Raw genomic sequence first — 23738 nt, 5'->3', positions numbered from 1 at the left:
CTAGTGTGAGAAACTAAAAGTATAATTAAGGATTAAAATGATTAAAACAAATAATGGATAATTTTAAATATGAAGAAAAGGTTCAAAGGGGTAGGGGTGGCAGGAGGGGAAGGGGAGAGATCAGGTTACAGGCTGGAATCTGGAAAGAATCCATATATAGATTGTTTAAAAGTATAGGAAGAGATGTAGATAGAGACTAGGCTGGAGCTCATCAGTGGGTTGGGAAGGAAGAGTCACTGACATCAAAGGAGAGGAGGGTGTGTTTCCAGAAGAATCACATACAACTATGTATAGTACACAGTACTCGATAGTATGATAAATGACTGTTACTGTTTTAGGTACTTATCATAACATGCTGTGCTTTTCATCCTTTAGAGCATAATCCTACTTATATAAAAGAGTTTACTGTAAAATAGTGTGCTGCTATCCCAGTGGTAGCCTCATGTATCTCGTGTTTAACTGCATATTTGGTAATATCAAGGGGCCCTCACAAACCTTTTCAGTTTGAACTTAGAAGTTGGCACTCTGTGTGGTACTTTGTGATATACATGGATGAAATTGCCTAATAAAATATTTCTCAGATTATATTTCCATCACATGTCACATGACTGTATTGAAATTTAAATTAAAAAAATGTGGCCTATGTAGAGTCTACTAGTTAATTAGAAGTTTTTCTCCAGACCACTATTTGTTCAATATTAGTTTTGAAAATCTTTTTAAAACAAATCACATCCTCTGAGGTCTTGTTAATGCTTGAGATTTTTTTTTTAAATTATATGGAAAAATGTTTAAGTACTTTTCAATTTTGCTTTAGTTGAGTTCTATTATATTCGAATATTATTATAGTTTTTTTCCCTTGGATTGCTTTTCTTTGAATAATTTTAATTTTTGTATATGTGTGTGTTTAGTGAATGGTAATAAAGTTATACATTATTCAAAAAAAATAAAAAAGTAAAACCCAATAGTTAGCTGCATCCAAAAGGCACATCTAGTCTAATCCAAAAATAAATTCATAGATTAAAAAATATCAAAGGGGGAAAAAAGTAATACTCCATGCATCAGGACCCCAAAAGCAAGCTGGGACAGCAATCTTATTCTCAGATGAAGTGGACTTCAAGCTAAAACTGATCAAAAGAGGCAAAGTAGGTCACTGAATATTGGTTGAGGAAACAATTCAATAGGAAGACATAAAAACTGTAAATATATATGCACCAAATACAGTGTACCCAACTTCATAAAACCAACACTAGTGAACATACGAGATCAAGTAAACATCGAGACAATCATAGCGGGGGACCTCAATAGCCAACTTTCACAAATAGATAAAAGAGAACTTTTCTTATGCTTAGGTCCCAGAGTACTAGTAGCAAGGTTTACTACCTGTGTTAATTACTTTTATGTGTTGACATGTCTAGTCCATAGGGTGCCCAGATATTTCATCAGACATTATTGTGGGTATTTCTGTAAGTGCTTTAGATGAGATTAACATTACCTATGTATACTTTGAGTTGGCCTCTATAAAGTAGGAAGGTCTCATCCAATCAAGAGAAAGTCCAAACAAAACAAAAAGAACAGCCTGCCTGCGGAAGAGACACACCTCCAGCAGACTGTTTTCAGGCTTTCTATGCAACAACAGCTCTCCATGGTTCAACAGCGGACTGACTTTAGACTGAAACTGAAACATCAGCTTTCCTGAGTTTTTAGCCTGCGGGCCTACCCTATAGATTTTGGATTTAATGGCCTCTATAACTGTGGGGGCAATTCCTTATAATTAACCATATACATATACACACATATGCTATTGATTCTCTTTCTCTGGAGAGCCCTGAAGCCTGATAGGCAGAGACCAGAGAATTCTCTGAGAAAACTAACAGTCATCTGGAAGGTTCCCCAACAACACATCAAGACTCTACAATGAAAAAATCCTGCTCATGAGCACAAGTTTTCAATCATCATTTTAGTGCATACAAACAAGCGCATGTCTAATAGAGGGAGAATCCCCCAAATCATCTTCACTAACTCTTAGGATGAAAAAATGCACCTTCTTATTACAAAGACTGTTTCCAAGACAGCCCAGCATATGAGATATAATAACATGCCTGCTTCATTTCTCACCATTCATGCCTGCTATCAGAAAGGCAATTTCTATGTTTTTGTTTCCTTCATAGATAGAGCACTGAGAGATATGCATGGATATAGATAAGATACAAATCTTTGTCAAGTATCATAAATTCACATATCCAAAACACTCCTTACACAGCCTATTACTATTATGTAGGTTATGCTACATAGGAACATATATAACCTTTGTCTGACATTGTTGGACTTGCCCAAATTCACCAAAATTAAGCTCATCAAAACAATATTATAAATGTATCTTTATAAATAGGTGTTAATTGATAATGAAAAATTCAGTAATATACTATATAGAATGTTAGTGATGAAACCATATATTTAATACCTGGGTTTAAAATTTTTAGGCAATAATTTTCTAAATCATTTTTAACTTAAATATAACCTGTGTTTCAGTTAATACTACATATCAAGATCTTATAATAAAAATGTTATTTCCATTAATAAGTTTGCTATAACATAGGAAAATATACATCTTTTCACAGTTTGTACTAATGTGAAATCAAATTCAATTTATTCAACAATATTATAACTAATATCCTCAGAGAACAAAGAGAAGATAACATATCCATGGAACCAAGACAGAAAGCTATAAAACAATAACAATCATTGAACTACATGTATTAAAAGGAAACCTCACAATAGAGGAGCATAAATATGTTTTGTGTGTCTTTCATTCAATGTGAATGGCTTCAGGTAGGCCATGATGGCTTCAGTTAGGCACTGAAACTACTACTTCCAATTGTTTTATATATAGAACTTATAGATTTCTGTTACCTGGCAGGTAGAGTGGAAATAACAATGCAAGAGAGCCATAAGGACAAGACATAATGTTCAGAGAACATATTAAAGTTTAAGTATCTATAAAAAAATGTCTTGAAATATTTTCCTAGATGCATCCACAAAAACTATAAACTCACAAAGTCATTTCTTGCCACACCCTAATACTTTTCTAGCTATAGCAACCTAGTTCTTTAAACAGGGTTTTGTTGCCTGACATCTGCATGTCTTTGCTCAGGCTGTTCCTTCTGTCAGGAATACCCTTCTTTCCCTTCTTTGCCTACTTAAATCCTATTCATCCCAATTTTCTCTCATCTATCAGCACTCCCGCTTAACCTCCAATCTGACTGTTTTGCTTGGTGGGAGTGTGTGTGTGGGGGGGTTGTTTGTCTTTTTGGTCCCGGGGATGAACACAGGGACCGCTGCAACCCAAGTAAGTGCTCTATCACTGAACCACAACCCCTGGACCTGACTGTGATTTTTTATTTTTTTTGACTCATTTCCCCAGAAAATAAGTACCTGAAGATAAAGGATTCATTTGATTTTATATTACCAAAGCCTAGCTCAGTCCCTGACACATAGTAATAATGACTAGTCTTAGATCTTTTCAATACTCACCATTTTGGCTTGAAGATCAAGCAGTTTTCTCACACGAAATGGTTTGACTACAAAAGGTAAAAAAAAAAAAAAAAGTCTTATGCATTTGGTTTAGAAAAAGAAGAAATGAGTTATATTTAAACACAATTATGTCATATAGTTTCTTCTTATAACACATCAAGAAAATAAACATCCTGTTTAGCTGAACCATTAAGCAGATGCTCTTAAAGTATTGAAAAGCAATTTACACAGAGGATTATCATATAAATAATAGTAGTAGTTATTTTAACTTTATAAACTACAAAACAAATGCTAATTCCACAGAGTGAATGTAATACAATTGGAATGAAAATACTCACCATTGTCTTTTTTGGTGAGTAAATATAGCAAGTGGCAGACATAAGGGCACTATAAAAATATTTAAAAAATTAAAAGAGAAATGACAACATATCTTAAACAAAGCAGTAATATATTCTCAAATATCAATCTCATGCTAAGTAAAAAGGCTTCAAGATAGTTTTATAAAGCTTCTCTTTTTTTATACAATAGGCTGAGCATTCCTTATCCAAAACTGTTGAGACCAGAAGTGATTATAAGTTCTGCTTTCTTTAGATTTTGGATTATTTGCATATATAAAATGAGATATCTTGGGAATGAGACCGAAGTCTAAAAACAAATTCATTTTTGTTTCACATAAACCGTAAATAGATTGAAGGTAATTTTATACAATATTTTTAGTGTACCTATTTTAACTGCAACTTATCACATGAAGCCAGGCAGGGAGCTGTCCTCTTTAAGATATAAACTTAAAACATTTATTGGGATTTCTCATTTAAAAGCATTTTTTCATGTCTTCAAAATTATCATTGTCAATGATGCCTCATATTTCAGTAAGGACACCATAACTATTTTATGTGTGGGATGAGGATCAAACCTAGAACCTTGCACACGCTGAGCAAATGCATAACCCCAACCCAGATACATCATTAATTAAAAGCACAATCCTCAGAATGACAAATAATACCTACTTGATAAACTTGTGTTTTAAATAACAGAATGATTTTTTTGAGGAATTTCCATATTGATTTCCATAGTAGTTCTACCTATTTACACTCCCACCAACAGTGGAGAAGGGTTCCTTTTTCAACACAGCTTTGCCAGTATTTGTTGTTGATTTCTTGATGGTAGCTATTCTTTCTGGAGTGAGATGGAATCTCAGTGTTGTTTTGCATTTCTTGAATGACCAATGATGCTGACCATCTTTTCATATATTTATTTGCTGTTTGTACTTCTGCATCTGAGAAGTGTCTATTCATTTCAGATGACCATTTTTGGATTGGGTCTTTAAATTTGGGAGGGTCTGATATTTTTCAATTCTTTGCACATTCTAGATCTTTTAGTCTTTTGTCTGAGGAACAACTGGCTAACATTTTTCTCATTCTGTGCGTTGTCTCTTCACTCTGTTGATTTTTGCTGTGCAAAAGCTTTTTAATAAGACAAGATCCCAGTTGCTGATTCTTTTTTTTTTGGTACCGGGGATCGAACTCAGGACCTTGCACTTGGTGAGGCAGGTGCGGTGCTACTGAGTTAAATCCCCAGACTCTGTAGGATTTCCCATGTAGCTGGAGTTTTGTTCCTGAAGTCTTTGCCTACACCTATGTCCTCAAGAATTCTACCTCGTCTATCTTCCAGCAGATTTAGTGTTTCTGTTTTAATATTTAGATCTTTGATCCATTCTGATTTTAGTTTAGTGCACGGTGAGAGACACAGGTCTAGTTTTAGTCTTTGGTATGCAGAAAGCCAGTTTTTCCAGCACCATTTATCAAAGAAGCTCTGTTTCTTCCACTGAAGGTGTTGGCCCCTTTGTCAAAGATAAGGTGGCTGAGTGTGTTTGGAGTTGTTTCTACATCTTTTATTCTGTTCCATTGATCCTTGGGGTTTTAGGGGTTTTTTGCCAGTACAATTCTGTCTTTATCACGGTAGCTTTGTAGTATAATTTCAAGTCAGGGATTGTTACGCCTCCTGCCTCGCCTTTGTTGCCAAGAATTGCTTTTGCTATTCTAGGTCTCTTCTAGTTCCAAATGAATTCTCTCTAGTTCTGAGAGGTATGCTATTGATATTTTGATTGGGATTGCACTGAGTGTGTATAATAGTTCTATTTGACCTAGTTATTTCCCTTCTTGGTATCTATCTTGATATCATCCTAAAAGAGTTAAAAGCATCATACCATACTGATATATGCACACCCATGTTTACAGCAGCACAATTTGTAATAGCTAAATCTTGGAAACATCCCAGATGCCCATCAATAGATGAATGGATAAGGAAAATGTTTTTATATATATATACACACAAACACACACACACACAATAGAGTACTACTTGACCATAAAGGATAAACTTGAGACATTTTTAAGTAAATGGATGAACTTGAGACCATACTTCTACGTGAAATAAATTGGACACACGTTTAAATATTTTATTGCTTCTCTTGTGTGAGAAACTGAAAGGGCAAATAAGGATCAAAATGGATGATATTGGGAAGTTGGAGGAAAATGTTCAAATAGGAAGGGGAACAAGGGAGGGGGTAGAGAAAATGGAAGGGAAAAGAAAAAAAAAAGAAGAAAAGAAGAAAATGGAAATAAAGCTTTTGTAAATAAGGAGTGGAAGAGGGTTGAAGTGAGGGGAGGGAAATGGGGAAAAAAAGAATCAAGATATATTATGCTGGGCCGGGGATTTAGCTCAGTGGTTCCACCGCCTGCCTCGCAAGCTAAGGACCCGAGTTCGATCCCCGGTACCAAAAAAAAAAAAAAAAGATATATTATGCACAGGTACAAATCTCCTATGATGAATGTGATCATTATGTACATCAAAAGTGTACCAATAAAATTAAAAAACAAATCATAGAATGACCAGTTCAATATTTCATTTTGCATGTCCATCTGTTGAAGTCTTCTATATCAAGGTTCAGCACTCTATGGTTTGTTTTTGTAAATAAAGTTTTATTGGATTACAGACTTCATGTTTATTTATATATTGCCTACAGCTGCCTTTGCTCTAGTCCAGCAGACCTGAGGACTTGGGATAAAAACAGTACGGCCCTCAACCCTAAAATATTTACTATTTAGCTGTTTAAGAAACAATTGCCTCCCTTGTTGCTTTTGCTGCTTCTGCTGCTGTGAACTGCTGCTCCTCCGTACCCTGCCTTGGGGGACAGCCGATTATGGACTGAAACCTGTTGATGAAATATGGATACTGACACCAAACTGATTATCAGCACTCTTTTTACCAGCTTTCTCACCTTTCAGTTTCTTTTCTACTTTGTAAGTTACTGGTTTTCTGCAAAAGTTTCTTCAGGTTTTAATAGTCTCAGCTTGGGAAAGAAGATTGAATGGAACTCAAGGGTAGTCTCTACATGCCATTCTTTTGTGGTTGCGATTTTAGGCCTATATATTTTCTTCTTTGATGAGGCTACGAGAGCTGATTTACTTTGGGGCAATTCATCATTTGTGAAACTAAATATTGCTACTGCTTCAGAGTACCTCATTTCTGATTTGTTGATTTTCATTTTCTATTGGAAAGTGATTGGTGACAAATTTTTCATAATTCATTATTGTGCAGCATTGTATGCATACTGGTTTGTACTGAAATATCAAGTGCTGGGGTACATTGCAAATTTTTTACTTGCTTGCAGAGCTTTCCAGCCCTTTTGTGAATCAGCAGTGGTTCTTTGAAGCTCTGAACTATCCAAAGGTTTCCAAAGCTAATGTCATCAATGGAATTCTCGTGACAGTGGTGTTCTTCATTGTGCAGATTGCTGTAATACCTCCTTTCTATAGCTTATTGTATCCCGTGTATGGAACAGAACCCTACATCAGCCTAATCCAATGTTCCTGGATCTCGACTTGTATTGTCTGGGATGTGATGAATGTCATGTGGATGATCAAAATCTCTAAAGGGTGCATCGAAGTCATCTCTCTCATCAGACAAGAGAAAGCCAGTAATAGTCTTCAGAATGGAAAACTTGATTAAAGGTGTGGTTTGTCGAACACCTTTGTTTAGATAAGCAATCTTCATTACTACCCAGCATTATATCTACTAATAGGATGAATTGGCATGTTCTTGTGGTTCCTTATGAATTATAATTGTTATTCAGTGTTTCAGTGTCATATTTTCTTCTTTTTAGAAGAAACTAAAATTTAGTCTTTATCCCAAGATTTTCTCTATTCTTCTGCATTATAAGCATGGATAAAATCTAAAAGTTTTAAATAAAAATTATAAATATAGTGGTGAATCTTTTCAGAAATCTCGTAGCCTGCATTTGTATTTTTCTCTGTGGAAAGATGACTGTGATAATTTGGGGCACTTGGTGTGCTACTACTTTTGCTGAAAAGATGGGAACTATGTTTAAATCTGTAAATAACTCTCAACACTTTTTTGTGTTGTACTTTTTTCTTATGTCAACACCTATGTAGGTTTTTAACCTACAATTTTAACCTACAATAACAGTTTTCCAAATTGTTGACATGATCTCTTCTCCAGGCTATTAGAAGTGACATTTTCTATTTTAGATATGCAATCTTCTACTAGTGATGAAGTATTTTACTAATTTTGAGGATTTTTCATTAGTTTGATCATGGAATATACTTCCTGGATTTTAAGATTTTTTTTAGATGTCACTTATTTCTATTTTAGCATTTTATCACCTTATTTCCTTTTACTTTGTAGCAAGGCTTAAGGCAGATATTGTGGACCTCCTTTAAGGATGAGATTCTTCTAAGAATTCACATTGATAAATGACTAGGCTAGTGATGGTGAACCTTTTAGAGCTTTCATGATGCAGCTACTGCAGCATGTGTGTCATAGGTTTGCCACCACTGGACTAGGCTAATGCTGTAGAAAAGATCTATAAGAAAAATCATTTTAACATTGCTGTCTGCTTCCCTTTCATTTTTTCTAAGAAAAATATATTATTGCTATGTGTAAAATCTCCCAAGTTCAGAACCTAACATCATCAGTAGTCTTCTTATGCAGTATGTTTTGTCATGCTCTAAAAATAGGTCTCTTCAGGGTGGGGATTTTAGCTCAGTGGTTCTGCCACCTGCCTTGTAAGTGCAAGGACCCGAGTTCAACTCCCAGTACCAATAAATAAATAAATAAATAAATAAATAAATAAATAAATAAATAGGTCTCTTCTGGACCAGACCAAAATGACAAAATATTCATGTTTTACTCAGTTTACATGCACACTTTTTTACTCAGCACTTTGAGTGTTTTGAACTTCTGTCTTTCTTAAAAAAGCCTGAAGGAATAAGATAATTTAATCCAAGCATTCTGGTTATCAAAATTACTGACTTAACATGAAAATAAATGACTCTGTGTGTGTGTGTGTGTGTATATATGTGTATGTATGTGTATGTTCACTTTGCTTTTTGCAGTCCTAATATAGAATTATTTAATTCTTGTTGCCTTTATTTTTCTCAAACACTTGACTTTACTGATTGCTCTTAACCTAAGAAAAAACAATTTAATTCAACTAGTGGTAAATACTTGAACTTAACTGAACCCAAACCAAAAGATTTAATCCATTTAGTTTCCCAATTTGAAGGAAAAATGTTTGATTTACTTTCAATGTTTGTGTTATGATGATGAAAGGAGGCTAGTTGAATGTAATCAAGACTTTTAATTTGATTGTCCAGTGTGGCTAGAGCCAGATAAGTTCTAGAACATTTAAAAATGGGAATTGAAAATTCAGTCAATAAATAAATGATGAAATGAGGCTGATTGGCTTATGAAAGGTATATTTATTTTTGACAAAGTAATGTAAAATATAGGTATTTATTTTAAAAGCAGATAATATTAATATTGATAATTGAATTTATTGAGGTCCACATCATAGTCACTTAAATATGTATTGTTTGTCTAGAGGGTGAGGATGTAAGAAAGACAGTGATTTTATCTTGTTCATGCTCTTTTGCAAGAAAAGGGGCTTTTTAAAAAAGGAAGACATTTATATTATGAAACTATTTTGGAAATTCATTCCTTTACAAAAATAAATGTTAAAATAAAAAAAGGAAAAAATTTGCCAACGCTTGTAATAGATAACATAAGGTAAAAAAAGTAAATTATTTAAAGGAAATAGAGAAAGAATAAACCCCCACAAACATTTTCTTTGAACAAATGTGAATTTTGGGAATGTCTACTTTTACTACTCCTGTTTAAATATAGTACTTGAAACATTAGCCAGAACAAGCAGGAAAGAGAAAGAAATAAGAATACATATAGGAAAAGGAGAAATTAAATGATCCTTATTTGCACATGACATGATTCTTTACATAGAAGATCCAAAAAGCCCCACCAAAAGATTCCTAGAACTACTAAAAAAATTTGGCAGACAGCAGAATATAAAATCAACACACAGACGAGATCAGGCATGAAGATCCACATCTCCAAGAAGTGGGGCTTCACCAAGTTCAATGGAGATGAATTTAAAGATGTGGTAGCCGAGAAGCACCTCATCCTTGATGACTGCAGGGTGAAACACATCCCGAACTGCGGTCCCCTGGACAAGTAGCGGGCCATGCACTCCTGAAGGCTTCTACTGTGCCACCCCTGGCCCCTAACAAGTTCATCAACAAATCTTATCTCTGCCCCTCTAAAAAAATCAACACACAAAAAAATCAATAGTGTTCCCATCCACCAATAATAAACCCACAGAGAAAAAACAATTAGAAAAAGAATACCGTTGACAATACCTTTGAAAACAAATACTTAGAAATTAACCTAACAAAGGGAGTGAAAGACCTCTACAAGAAAAAGTACATATAGTACTCTGAAAAAAGAGATTGTAGAAGACATTAGAAATTGGAAAAATATACCCTCTTCTTGAACAGACATAAACAATAGGGTCATTCCAAAACTGATATACAGATTTAATGCAATCTCAGTAAAAATACCAACAGCATTCCTCACAGAACTAGAAAAAGCAATCCTAAAACTCATATGGAACCACAAGAGACCCAGAATGGTAAAAGCAATTCTAGATAAGAGTAAGGGAGGGGCAACTATGAACCTGAACTTCAAGTTACATTACACAGCTACAGTGATAAAAACAGTATGGCAAAAACAAAAACAGACTTGTGGATAAATGGAATGGAATAGAAGATGCAGAAACAACTCCAGGCACACTGAGGTATGTTATCTTTGATAAAGGGGCCAAATCCTTTTGCTGGAAGAAAGATAGTCCTGTTAATAAATCGTACTGGGAAAACTGGCTATTCACATGAAGAAGACTGAATATAGACGCATATCTATCACCAAGTACTAAAAGAAAATCAACATGGTTCAAAGGCCTAGATATTAAAACAGAAACAATCTGTTGTAAGATAAAATAGTTAAACTCTTGAAAGCATAGGCATGGGTTAGGACTTTCTGAACACAAATGCACAAGGAATAACGTCAAAAATTAACAAATGGAGCCTGCCATAGTGGCACAGGCTTGAAATCTCAGAACTCGGGAGGCTGAGGCAGGAGGATTGTTGGGAGTTCAGTACCAGCCTAGGCTACATAGTGAGTTCAAGGCCAGCCTGAACTGCATAGTGAGACCCTATCTCAAAAACCAAACCAAACCAAACCAAAACAAAACAAATAAAAAATAGTCTATAAATGGGATCATTTCAAGTTAAAAAGCTGGGCTGGGGATTTAGCTCAGTGGTTTCGCCGCCTGCTGCCCAAGCACAAGGACCCGAATTCAATCCCCGGTACCAAAAAAAAACAACAAATAAAACCCCAAAAAACAGTAGGTGCTCAAGTTAAAAAGCTGCTACTGCACAGCAACAGAAAAAACCAACAGAACAAAGAGACAGACTACAGAAGTGGAAAAAATGATGTTTGCCAGGCACTCCTTGGATAGAAGACTAATAAATATCTAGAATATATAAAGAATTCAAAAAATCCAATCCCCTAAAATAAAAGACCCAATTAAAAAAAAGAGCAACTGAAATAAAGACACTTTTCAGAACAAAAACAACTGGCCAATAAATACATGAAAAATGCTCAATATCTCTGGCAAATTAAAACACCAAGATTCCATCTTAACCCAGAAAGAATGACTATCACCAAGAAATCAAATAATAACAAATGTTGGTGAGGTTGTGGGGGGAAAAGGCACCCTTCTAATTGTGGGTGAGAATGTAAACTAGTACAACCACTATGGAAATCAGTATGGAGATTCTTCAAAAAGCTGAAACTAGAAATTCCATTGGACCCAGCTATACCCCTTCTAGGTATCTTCCTGAAAGAATTAAAGGCCTCATATTGCAGTGATACATGCATACCCATGTTTATAGCAGCACAATTTATAATCGCTGTATCTTAGAAATAGCCTATATGCCCATCAACAGATGAATGGATAAAGAAAATGAGATATTTATACACAATACACTCTGCTATAAAAGATAAATGTAAGTCATTTGTGGGAAAATGGATATACTTTGAGACCATACTGTTCAGTGAAATAAATCAGACATACAAGCTTAAATATTGCTTAACTTCTTTTATATGAGCAACCCAAAGTATATATAACTTACATAGATCTTTTTCAAATGTGAAGGGGACCATGAGATGGAGTTAGGGAGGACTGAGGAGAGGGGTAGGATAAGTAAAAGTAATTAAGCTGTGTTAAACACATGTGACCACTCCCCATGATGAATGTAATCATTATGCACTATAAACATGTACCAATAAAATTTTTTAAAAATTTAAATCATATTTTGGTAGTTACGACTCTAGACTTTAAAGTATAACATATCATATTGCCTTTTCTGAGCTTAGAAAAGGTTTCAGAAAGACTAGACATCCTTTTAAGAAGCATAAACTTAGATTTCAGTAAAAAAAATTCATTACCTCACACCTCTAGGATATGAACTATTATCAATGCTATTCATCCTGTTGAGTATGAAATGAGTTTCACATAATCACTGGCTCTAGGCTCCTCCAGCACTATACCAAATCTCACCTCCTTTAATTATGGCTAGAAAGGAAAAATTCATATGGATTCAATATTTTAGTTATCTTCCTGGCAAATATTTAACTGCCACATATGGTTCACTATGAAGTCAGCCTCCAACCAAATTATATTAAAATGACTTTTTTAAAAGATTACTTTTATAAGTTAGGGCTTTGTCTCCCTATTTATTTATCTGTGTGATAATTACACAAATGTATGTATTCAGTTAGTGAAAATTAGCCAAGCTGATCAGTTGTGATATAGGAAATTTTCTGCATGTATAATATACTTTGGTAAATATTTTGCCTAAAAAGATAGGAAAAAAGAAAATGAAAAGTAGGCCCCCTCCTCTCCAGCCAAACTGAACCACAGAGATTCTCAAGTCAACATCATGAAAACTACTCAAGAAGGTGAATTTGACACATAAGAGTAGTTCCTATTCACTCATGAAACAAATATTTACTGAATACCGAATAAAATAGACAAAAAGTCATTTTTCCATGAAGTTAATATACTATGTGCCATGAACTGTGTTACTAAGCACTTGGGTTATAAAAGGCACAGCCTCACAGCTGAGGGTGGAGATCAGTGGTAGAGTACTTGTTTGGCATATACATGACCCTGGGTTTGATCCCTACCCCATTCCCCTTCAAGGACACAGTTTCTGCCTGGAAGAACCCAGTTAGTGATCTGTTAGAAAAAAGGAGAAAAATTCTCATTCTTTACAAAATATGATTGAACACAAAATTCATTTGTATTGTAATTTGGTCAGTTTTATAAACAAAATAAAAACAAAATGAGGTAAAGAGAGATGTCAAAGGTAAAGGAGAGTCAACCACATACTATTTACCATTCAAACATGCCTGCCCACCACAAGAGAAACAGGAGGGACTGAGCCCCCAATAAAATAAAATGTATTTTCTCAATATTTCTTCCTCTTTTTATTTTATATTAGCTCATTGTAGTTTATTTTATTTCCACTCATTTTTTCCTTTTTCCTTTTCTAGTTCTCAGTCAATTCTCCATTACTACTACTCTTCCCTGCCAGGTGTATTTGAAAGACTCGTAAAGGTTTTAAAAAAGTCTTAAGTTAGGTGCTGATATATCACTGGTTCTTTGTTATTATCAGTAATTGTTTTCTTCATAAGGCACCAATTTGAGACTGAACCCAGTTCTTTGAACTACTGGAGTAGGTAACTGCATACTGACATATATCCAAAACCAAGTATACATCACAGCAAGAAATCTACATACTAAAGAGATTTCTACTATAGTGTCACAGCTTTCTATCCAAACTGACCTACAATGTTCAACACAAAAACACAGGAATCATGAGAAAACAAGTCAGTAAGATACCTCCAAAAACTCACAATTCCCTAAAAGCTAAGCTCATAAGAAAGGAAATGGGGAAATTTCCAAAGAATTCAAAGAACAAATAGCTGAAAACATAAATAGCTAAAATAATTGAAGAGATCAAAGGTGAACCAACAAAACTCACTCAGGAAGTGATTAACAAAATGTTCTACAAGATCAAAGAAGTAATAAACAGATGAAAATATTAATAAGTTGATCAATGAGGATAAAGAAGACACGAAGAAGCAACTGAAGGACTTAAAGGAAGATAATGCTGGGTACGAACAACTATTTTAGTAAAGAATTAAGAGATTATGAAAAGGAATGAAGCAGAAATCCTGGGTATGAAAAATTCAATTGAAAGTATGGGCAGCAGGCATGACAAATTTGAGGAGAAACTGTCAGGACTTGAAGAAAAGGTTAATCACGTACTCAGTGATACCCTAAAAACAATAAGAAACCATAAAATTTGGGTCCAACAGCTGCTAAATGGCTCAAAACACACACACACACACACACAGACACACACACACACACACACAGACGAATTACAAGAGCTAAGGAAACATTAGATAACACTAAGGGTATAAAAAAATTATTCACTGAAATCAGTAGAAAATTTTCAAATCTAAGGAATGAATATCCAAGTAAATGAGACATTTAGAACCCCGAACAGACATGACCAGAAAAGAGCCCTCTTCATGATGCATCATAGTCAAAATCCCAGAAATTCAGCACAAAGAGAGAATATTAAAAGCTGTTAAGGGGGCCGGGGATTTAGCTCAGTGGTTCTGGCGCCTGCCGTGCAAGCGCGAGGTCCCGAGTTCGATCCCCGGTACGGAGAAAAAAAACAAAACAAAAAACTGTTAAGAGAAAAACATCAAGTAACTTATGAAGACAATTCTATCAGAATAACAGCACATTTCTCAACACAAACTTTAGGAGCTTAAAGTGAGGGTTTTCAAGCTCTAAAAGAAAACTGTTGTCCAACAGGGTACCAGCTGAAGAGATTTTTTCATCTCCTTATAGAAAGGCTTACTTCCTGATTACATATGAGTCCAGATTATATCCTGCAAAATTATCCTTCAAAATGGATGGAAAAATAAAGACTTTTCACAATAAAGAGAATCTAAAGAAATCTATGACTACCATGCCAGTATTGCAGTAAGTACTCAAAAGAGTCCTAGACAGAGTCAGTGAGGCCAATATCACCAAAGATATCAAAGAAAAAAAAATCTAATTGGAAGAGTGGTTAAACAAAAGGAAAAAAGAAAGTAAAGAAATCAGCATTGTTTTTTTTTTGGTTATTGTTTTTAGACAGGGTCTCTCTATGTACTTCAGCCTGGCCTTGAACTCACAGCAATCCTCCTTCTTCAGTCCCGAGTGCTGGGATTATAGGCTTGCACTACCATACCCAGCAAAGACTCAGCATCAGTAAATTATTATTATAGGCAGCTAAATTAAATATAAATTAATATACAGTATGACAGGGACTGGGCTCTCAAGGAAGTCAGTAAAAATTAAAGACATACGAATTGTGGCTGGAGGTGCATCTGAAGAAGGCAAGGACTTGCATATTTCCCTAATGGATAAGCAGAATTGTAATTAGGACCACCTAGTTCTTTAAGTCCATATATGCATCAGATACTGGGGTGGGTGACCAGAACACTGGGACCTATCCCTTCCCAAAATGTTCCTGTTTTAGAAGTAACAGATAAGCCAAGGTTGATGATGGCAAATATGCTCAAGAATTGTTATTGTCTTGCTTGTTAGTTGCTTATGCCGTGTCTTTTTGTTTGTTTGTTAAAATGATGATAGATTTGGGGCAGGGACTTAGCTCAGTGGCACCGTACCTGCCTCGAGAGTGCAAGGTTCTGAGTTCGATCCCCTGTACCACCCCCAAAAGAAGATGATAGATTTAAATTGAGAGCATGGGAAAATTATGATGTCTTCATACTTAGATTTCATTGATGGGACATTTTATTTTTGTAGGTAGGGCCTTGCATTTTTGTTTTGTATGCGCTGTACTTAGAATTACTAGTTGTTGAACTTCTTTTCTTCACTTGGTTACAAGGTGGTTTGTTGCCTTATATTAGCACAGCAGTAAAGTAGGGAAAGTAATGTTGGAGCTCCCCCTAGTGGACTTTGTTTTTCATGGAAATTTTAACTATGCTGTGAATTTGGAAAATGCCATGTAAAGATAATTTGAAATAGGAAGAAAAGGTCCAAAAGGGGTAGGGGAAGTAGGAAGGGAAGGGGAAAGGAAAGAAGGGAAAGCAAAAATTATGAGAAAAGGAGAAAATGGAAACAAAGTCTTTGTAAATAGGAAGGGTGGAGGGGGTGAAGGGAGGGCTGGGAATGGGGATAAAATAAGAACCAAGATACATCATGTACAGGTACAAGCACCCAATGATAAATGTAAATGTATTGTATACCCAAAATATACCAATAAAAGAACTTAAGAAAAAATCTCTAGGGTGGGTTTTAGATAGAATCTAGCCTATTTAGGGAAAATTATGCCTCAGTATAAAAAATGGGACTTCCTCAGCCAAATAAAGATATTAGTGTGGCTACTGTTCTTACATCTGCAAGGACAGGTTCCTCTGGGACTGTCTGGCCTGATAACCCTTCCATGCCTGTGGAGGGGAATGTCAAGCCTGCAGGGCCTCGGTTTCCTTTCTGGTTTGATCCTCTGCTGGTGAGGAGACAGTCATACCTCTTGAGATTCTCTGCTCTTTTTTGTTTGGTTGGGGTTTTTTTGGTACCGGGGATCGAACTTGGGTCCTTGTGCTTGCGCAGCAGGCAGCGAAACCACTGAGCTAAATCCCCAGCCCGAGATTCTCTGCTCTTGTCTTCCAAGAATGAAGGTGATGACTCTTGAGTGGACTATCTCATTACTCACTGTGAGCATATGAAAAGAAAACTTGCTTTTCACTGATCGCTTTTCCGGTCACTTTGTAATTTCCTTTTTTTTTTGGTACCAGGGATCAAACTCAGGACCTTGCACTTTCGAGGCAGGTGCGGTGCCACTGAGCTAAATCCCCGGCCCTACACTTTCCTCTTTTTAGGGGCATATTTCTGCTAAATATCAAGGAGAGAGACCCTGAAAAGGTTTTAGTTCCAATCTGACTCAGCTTTTCTCTCCTTTCCAGCAACTAAAAACTCTCCCAGTCAGCTCTCAGAAAACGAGTGTTTGTCTATAAGAACGCTGAAGATAGGAAATCATCTTAGATGAGGAACACCTACACTCGTCTTGAGCAGCTGAGACTTAAAGAATCTTGCTAGGGATTCCAGGGAGGCACACGTGAGGTGCAATCTCAATCCAGTGCCTCCACAGTTTTCCGTGAAGGCTATGAAGGGAACCGACCTCTGGGTGGCACCAGAGGGAGCTACTATTAAAGCAAACACATCTGGCATCTAAAACACATCTACTTGATGCTCTTTTATTCTCTCTAAACCAAAGGGCATACACTGAGTCTGCCTGATGCTGTGGATTCCCTTTTTGGGTGGTTGGGATCATGTCCCAAACCATGTAGATTCAATTGGCAGATCAGGTGATAGCTGACACTATCCACAGGGCTTGGTAGAATATATGGACTTGAACTGAGAAAGAGCCCCAATGGTTTACTTTTCTTACTCTTACTCCCTCACATTCTCAGAAAGGCCCCAACCTCCTGGCTCTCTCCTTTACTAGATCTGGTTCTCACCATTTATGTGTGTAGAGGAGGGAAGAAATTCACATACATACTTTCACTGATGTGTAAGTTGTGGTTGATGGGCAAAGAGTAGACTTTCAGAATGGGTTTTGAGTAAAACCTAGCCTTGTCTTGCTGATGAAAGGGGCCTGAGCATTTAGGTAGATAGCACAAAAATGTCCCAGAGACTTCTTTGTCCTAGGAGCCAAGGGAGGGATTTTTTTTCTGGGCCATTACATGCCTCTATCTATCCCCAAAGGTAATAGATCTTCTCAGGCTGGAATTTTTCAGTGTTTGTCACCAGCTCATTTTCCCTGACAATTTGGTTTGTAACCTCAAGAGGGGTAGGGGACTATATAGGGAACAATGTTACAGGGGGCCCCTCTTCCTGCTCTTGTGTTGCAGAGCTTCTCAATTTAGAATCCTCAAATACAATTAGAAAGTAAGCCTTAAACAATATAGTTGGAATATTTCCAATCAGCCCTTTGAGTTTTTCTTTTCCTCTCACTCCTTTTGAAGATTTAAAAGGCAGTTGTTCAGGTCTCTTTGTCATTATTTTTGCTGGCAATGCTTCCCTTCTCAAACATGGGAATCAGCTATACCTTGGGCTTTTGGAAATACACTCTTGAGTTAGAAATATGAGTTATCAAAACAAGTGGGTGTACACATTGGTAAGGGTGGCCAGTCCAGACCTATCTATCTTCTGGTCATTTTCCAGATAGCAGCCACTTGCTCTGGATCAGGGTAAGCTCATGGGATGCCCCAAGGGCACATAAAAACCAAGATAGGCTAAAAAGGCTTCCTTCTTCTCTCCTTTGCGTTTTGCAGATGGGAAACTCAGTATCAAATTCCCTTACCCCTTTGCAGTTTATTTTTACACACTAAAAATATTTCTAGACCCTGATACTCTGAAGAAAAGCTGGTTAATATTTTTCTGCACTCATACCTGGCCTGCTTATCCCCAGAAGGCAAATTAGAACGAGGGAAGTACTGATTATAATATTATTTTAAAACGGGAGTTGTACTGTAAGAGAGAGGAAAAATGGTCAGAAGTATTTTATGTTCAGACTTTTTGCATCCTGACTTGTGTTCAAAGTGTAGATATAAGTCATTGGAAAACCAGATGACTCTGGTCCTTAAGGCACCATCTTATAGAGTTGCCATTACCAAACCTGAAGTTCTCCTGCCTTGTCCTCTGTGCCCTAAGGACAAAAAGCTAAGCCCTTCAATTATTTTAAATTGTCAATTATTAATCAAGAAAAGGATGAGTGTTCCCTAAAAATAAAAAGTTAAAATTACCTTTAACAGTCTGTTCCTTTAGAGGAAACAATTACATGTGGCTATCAAAACAGCAGTTTTAGCTATCAGCTGTGGGTATCAAAGCAACAATGAGAAGCCTGTATAGCTGGCTATTTCAATAAGATAAACCATCAGCCTAGGACCTGTCTTAAAAGCAGTCTTCGCTTGCACAGGTGTAAAAGGGTTTTTTTCCTTCTGACTGTTACTATAAGAGATCTGTTAACTGATGACCTAAAAAACATTGACTAGTCTATAGTTACAAACCTAAAAATGGTAAAAGCATTATTGTAGTTCAACTTGGCCAAATACATCTGAGAATGCACTCCAATTTAAAAATAACTGTTGTATGGTACGTGTCTACCTGATTGTCCATCTGTCTAATGTGTGTTAATAAATGGTTGAAATACCTGCACCTGCTTTGTTTAAAAAAATATTTGTTTTCAAGTTGAATAATTTCTTTTTCTTTTTAACTCTTCTTGAGATTTCCATGGAAAACCATTTGAATAGGTTCTCAGGGTAGCCAAACTTATTTAAAACACTAACAGATGAGGACTGACAGTCTCACAGCTTACATAGGACTTACAAATAAAAGCCTTACAGTTTGATAACCTACAGGTTATGTGTGATTGGGTTGCTGTATATGTTTTTGTGTGTCAATTTTCAGGTATATGTTCTATTTTGGTTGGTATATAAATAGACACTCATAGCTCTAATACTTTTGTTCACAGGGTTAACAGAGAGTTAACAAGATAAAAATAAAGATGTCTTTAAAGTTGGTAACATATTTCCATCCAGCTTGCTAGCTAATTGAGAAAATATCAACAGAGTGGTTTTATAAATACAATGTCTATTGTTGCTTGCCTACAATAACTTAAAAAAGTTTTTCTTTGGTTAAAGATAATATGTGTAGCTTACAGTGTTTAAATGTTATGATTTGGTTCTCATGAGTCATCTAAAGCAATTGTTAAGATATATTTAAGTTGGCTATAATTAGAAGTTTAAGCTTTCTATGTCTAAAACAAGGTTTTCTTAACATACTGAGAAGTTCTTGGTTAAACTTACAAAACTAGATTTAAAAACAAAGATTCTATATTTTACTCAAATAAGTTTCTTGTGTTCTCTTGTTAGGCTTTTGGCTACTAAGAAGTGAACTTCAAGAGTTAAAGAGTATTTAAATGTTAACCTATAAAATGTTTTCAGTAATCAGTTCCTGATTGGCTAAAGAAACAACATTATCTTAGTTTATGACATAACATATATTTGTGCATATATGTATGTATACATCTAAAAACAAGCTATGTTGTTAATCTAAGATTTAAAGATAAGTTTACAGAGTTAAGACTGTGCAAGTTTAATACATACAAAGTAACTAAAAGGCACTCTTTTTTATATAATATATGTTTAGACCTTAAACATATAAAATGATCAAAATTTGACATCTCTTTAAATTTGGTCCTGACATTTAAACTTGATTTACATCTATTGTCTTTGAATACACAAGCATTTTTGTTATTGTATAAATCAGATACACTTGTATATTAGGTAATAAGTCTATGTGAGGTCATTAACACTGTTCTCTAAATTTATCAGAGCTGTAAAGATGTCCTTAATTTTTGTCAGTATAGTTGCACATTATAAAACCTGTTAAATGAGTCTAAAATTTGTCTTAAGAGTAGCAAATAAATATGCACAGCTGTTATACCAATTATTGCTAACCTTATGATATATTAAATGGCATAATTTTGTTTCCCAAGTGTACAGACCTTCAAAGAAGCAAACTAAAAACATCTTATCACACTGGTGATTTCCACCTAATGTTATTTATAGTGGTAACCTTTTTAGGCTCAAGTGTCTGGCTTTCCCTTACTTGTGCTCCAGCTATTTGTGAGGTGCTTACTTTTTTTTTTTTTTCTGGTACCGGGGATCAAACTCAAGACCTTGCACTTACAAGGCAGGAGCAGCACCACTGAGCTAAATCCCTGGCCCTGTGAAGAAATGTGTATGCCAATCCAGTATGAGACAGCCAGCCAGATGATGCGGATACATTTTCAAGCTTATGCTTGTGTGATTGTTATATAATTGTGTTATAATAGTTAGAGGTACCTAAACACTATGAAGTCCAGACAAGGTTATGCTAATGATTAGAGATTAGGCATTAACAACCTGTAAAATACATCTATAAACAAGAACGTTCTATTTCAACGTCACTCTGGTAACAGAATGGTCAAAAGATAACAAAAAAAAGTTTCTTTATGTCATTTAGTATGCTGTAATTAGATAAAGGTAACTGACTAAAAAATTATTTTGTACTAAAATAGATTTAAATGTGTTTCAGAGATAATAATATCATCATAATTGTCATGTTAAAATGCTATGTTGCCCTTAATCTCAAACCTTCTCTGTCAAACTTTTATCTGTTAGCATTCTACAAAAATTTTACTTCTAAGGTGAACATGATTAGTAAAAAATAACAGTTCTCTGGTCATACTTTATATTTAGAGGTGCATGATATCTACATGAGACCATGAAATTAAACCTACTACTCCCACTATAATACTGATGTAACCGTTCTTCTCTTCTAGGTGTTCAACAACTGAAGTTTGGAGACCACAACTAGAAAGATAACTGGGCTAAAAGGCCAGCCAATATTTTGGCCCTGGCACTCCAAGGTCAACAGGGGCCCAGGACATGAGGGGACCTTTTCTACAAGATCCTACAACCCTGGCGAGTCACCCAACCTCCTGAGCAGCAAGATTGTTGGGCCCCAGAGAACAGGAGCCAACCAATGCACAGTGTGCTTAAAATGTAGGGTCACCAAAGAGAAGTCTCCCATGCTGTCACAGGAAGCTACATGGCCAAACAAGTCCATGACCCATTCTGGCAGATGACACTGACAGAGGAGCAGAGAGGCTCTATACATGGTTCCAAAAGTAACACCTGAGAAGATTTAACTGATCTTAAGATACAGTGAGAGGTTAATTTTGATTAACACAGGTCTCACATTAACTTGATCTTAAACACCCAGCAGAAAAATATAATCAAAAGATGTATAAAAAATAATAGCAGTAATAAAAGTTAGATATAGAAAAGAGGCACCAATCACTGACCCCTGCTGTCAGTTTCAAGCTACACTTGTAGCTGACCACTATTATGGTTCAATATGGCTAGAAAACTACAGTGAAAGCTATAAAAGCTCAGCAAGAATCTTTAAATTCCTTAGCTAAAATTATCTCTTAAAACCACTGAACCCTCCATCTTCTTACAGCTAAAACTGGAAGGATTTGTGCACTAATTAGTGAAATATGTGGTCTTTAGATGAATAATTCAGATTTGGTGAAAAAAACCCCTTAAATATAATCTCCATCAACAGACAGGACTAGGAGCCAGTTGGTTACAGTTGCTATTACAGTCTCTTAAGAGCAGTATCTAGACATGGCTCTTTCCCCAACCTGCCTTTCCATTCTAGTGCTCATGCTTTGATTGTACATGCTTTAATCTCTTGGAAAAGTTTGTTTATTTTCATTAGAGGCTACCAAACTCCAAGTGATCATGCAGATGGAACCAATGACAAACGTGCCAAACTCCTTTTACCGGGATCCACTAGATCAACCTTCTAAAGGGAGTTTATAACTGCTAAACCCCAACATGAATTATATCCAAAGCACATTAGATTACCTCTCTGGAGAAGGACCCTGACTGCAGTCTTCCCTACACTGACCCTTCTCAGCTTGTAGCAGTTAGATTGAAACTATACCCATTCTTCCCTAATCAGAGTTAGGGATACCTCTTGGGGGGTGGATATTATAGGCAGCTAAGCTAGATATAAATTAACATATAGTCAGAGAGGGACTGGGCTCTCAAGAAGTCAGTGAAAATTAATGACATGAGAACTGTAGTGGAGGCACATCTGAAGAAGGCAAGGCCTCAAGATAAAGTCACAATGCTCCAACTCGCATACTTCCCTAATGGATAAACAGAACTGTAATTAGTACCAGCTAATCCATTAAATCCAGATATGCATCAGACACTGGGGTGGGTGACCAGAACACCTGGACCCATCCCTTCTCAAAATGTTCTTGTTTTAGAAATCAGAGATAAGTCAAACTTAATGATGCCAAACATATACCCTTGTTATGTGCCCCACTTCCTTATAGGATCAATATTACCTAGTGGCTATACTTGTAATCTTATTGGTTGATTATAGTTTGACCCCCTTTGTACTCATATAAATTAACCCTGAGAAAGGATCTTAACAGCAACTCACTTGGGACCTCTCTTGTCTCTCAGGAGCTATTTTTCAATAAATCCTTCCTACTCTTAACCTCTGCTCTTCCTTGGAATACATTCTTCAATTTCAGGGGACATGAACTCAGCACATGTGATATCTAACAGGTTGGGAGTTATATTTCTCTTATATCAATATGACAGAACTCAGGACATACCTTTCAGTAATAACACTCAATGTAAATAGTCTTAACTTCCCAATTAAGAGACACAGATTGGTAGACTAGCTCAAAAATATAAAATTATAATAGTTGTCAACAAAAGACATATGCCGTTCACCAGTAAACACACAAACTAAAAATAAAAGGATGAAAATGATAGTTCATACGGCTGAAGCGAGAAAGCAAACAGGAATAGCTCTACTAACTTCAGACAGTTGACTTCAAACCAAAACTTGTCAGGAGAGATAAAGTTCACCACATATTGGTAAATGGAAAAATTCATAAGGAAGGCATAACAATTAGAAACATGTATGCACCAAATGTAAGCATACCCATTACATAAAACAAAAACTACTTGACTTAAAAGGACAGGTAGATACTTATACAACCATAGTGAGGGACTTCAATACCCGACTCACAAATAGACAG

At 35.8% G+C, this 23738-nt stretch overlaps 1 protein-coding gene and 1 pseudogene across 3 annotated transcripts in view; one reads left to right on the top strand and one right to left on the bottom strand.

Annotated features, from left to right (window-relative positions):
- Positions 1 to 23738, bottom strand: part of Cenpi (centromere protein I) — a 105620-nt gene that overhangs the window by 52331 nt on the left and 29551 nt on the right. For all 3 annotated transcript variants that reach the window (XM_013068424.3, XM_087196667.1, XM_087196666.1), the window contains 2 exons: positions 3870 to 3918; positions 3532 to 3578 (listed from right to left, as the gene is read on the bottom strand). In XM_013068424.3, the coding sequence (XP_012923878.2) occupies positions 3532 to 3578; positions 3870 to 3918 (96 nt within the window). The remainder of the gene's footprint in view (positions 1 to 3531; positions 3579 to 3869; positions 3919 to 23738) is intronic.
- LOC101716988 (TLC domain-containing protein 4 pseudogene) lies at positions 6759 to 7592 on the top strand (annotated as a pseudogene).

The sequence above is a fragment of the Heterocephalus glaber genome, unplaced genomic scaffold (assembly GCF_053883595.1).
Source record: "Heterocephalus glaber isolate CG9 unplaced genomic scaffold, H.glaber_assembly_v1.0 deba00001613, whole genome shotgun sequence".
NCBI classification, from domain to species: domain Eukaryota; kingdom Metazoa; phylum Chordata; class Mammalia; order Rodentia; family Bathyergidae; genus Heterocephalus; species Heterocephalus glaber.
The sequence above is the reverse complement of the archived record's forward strand: the minus strand, read 5'-3'. Positions and strand labels throughout refer to the sequence as shown.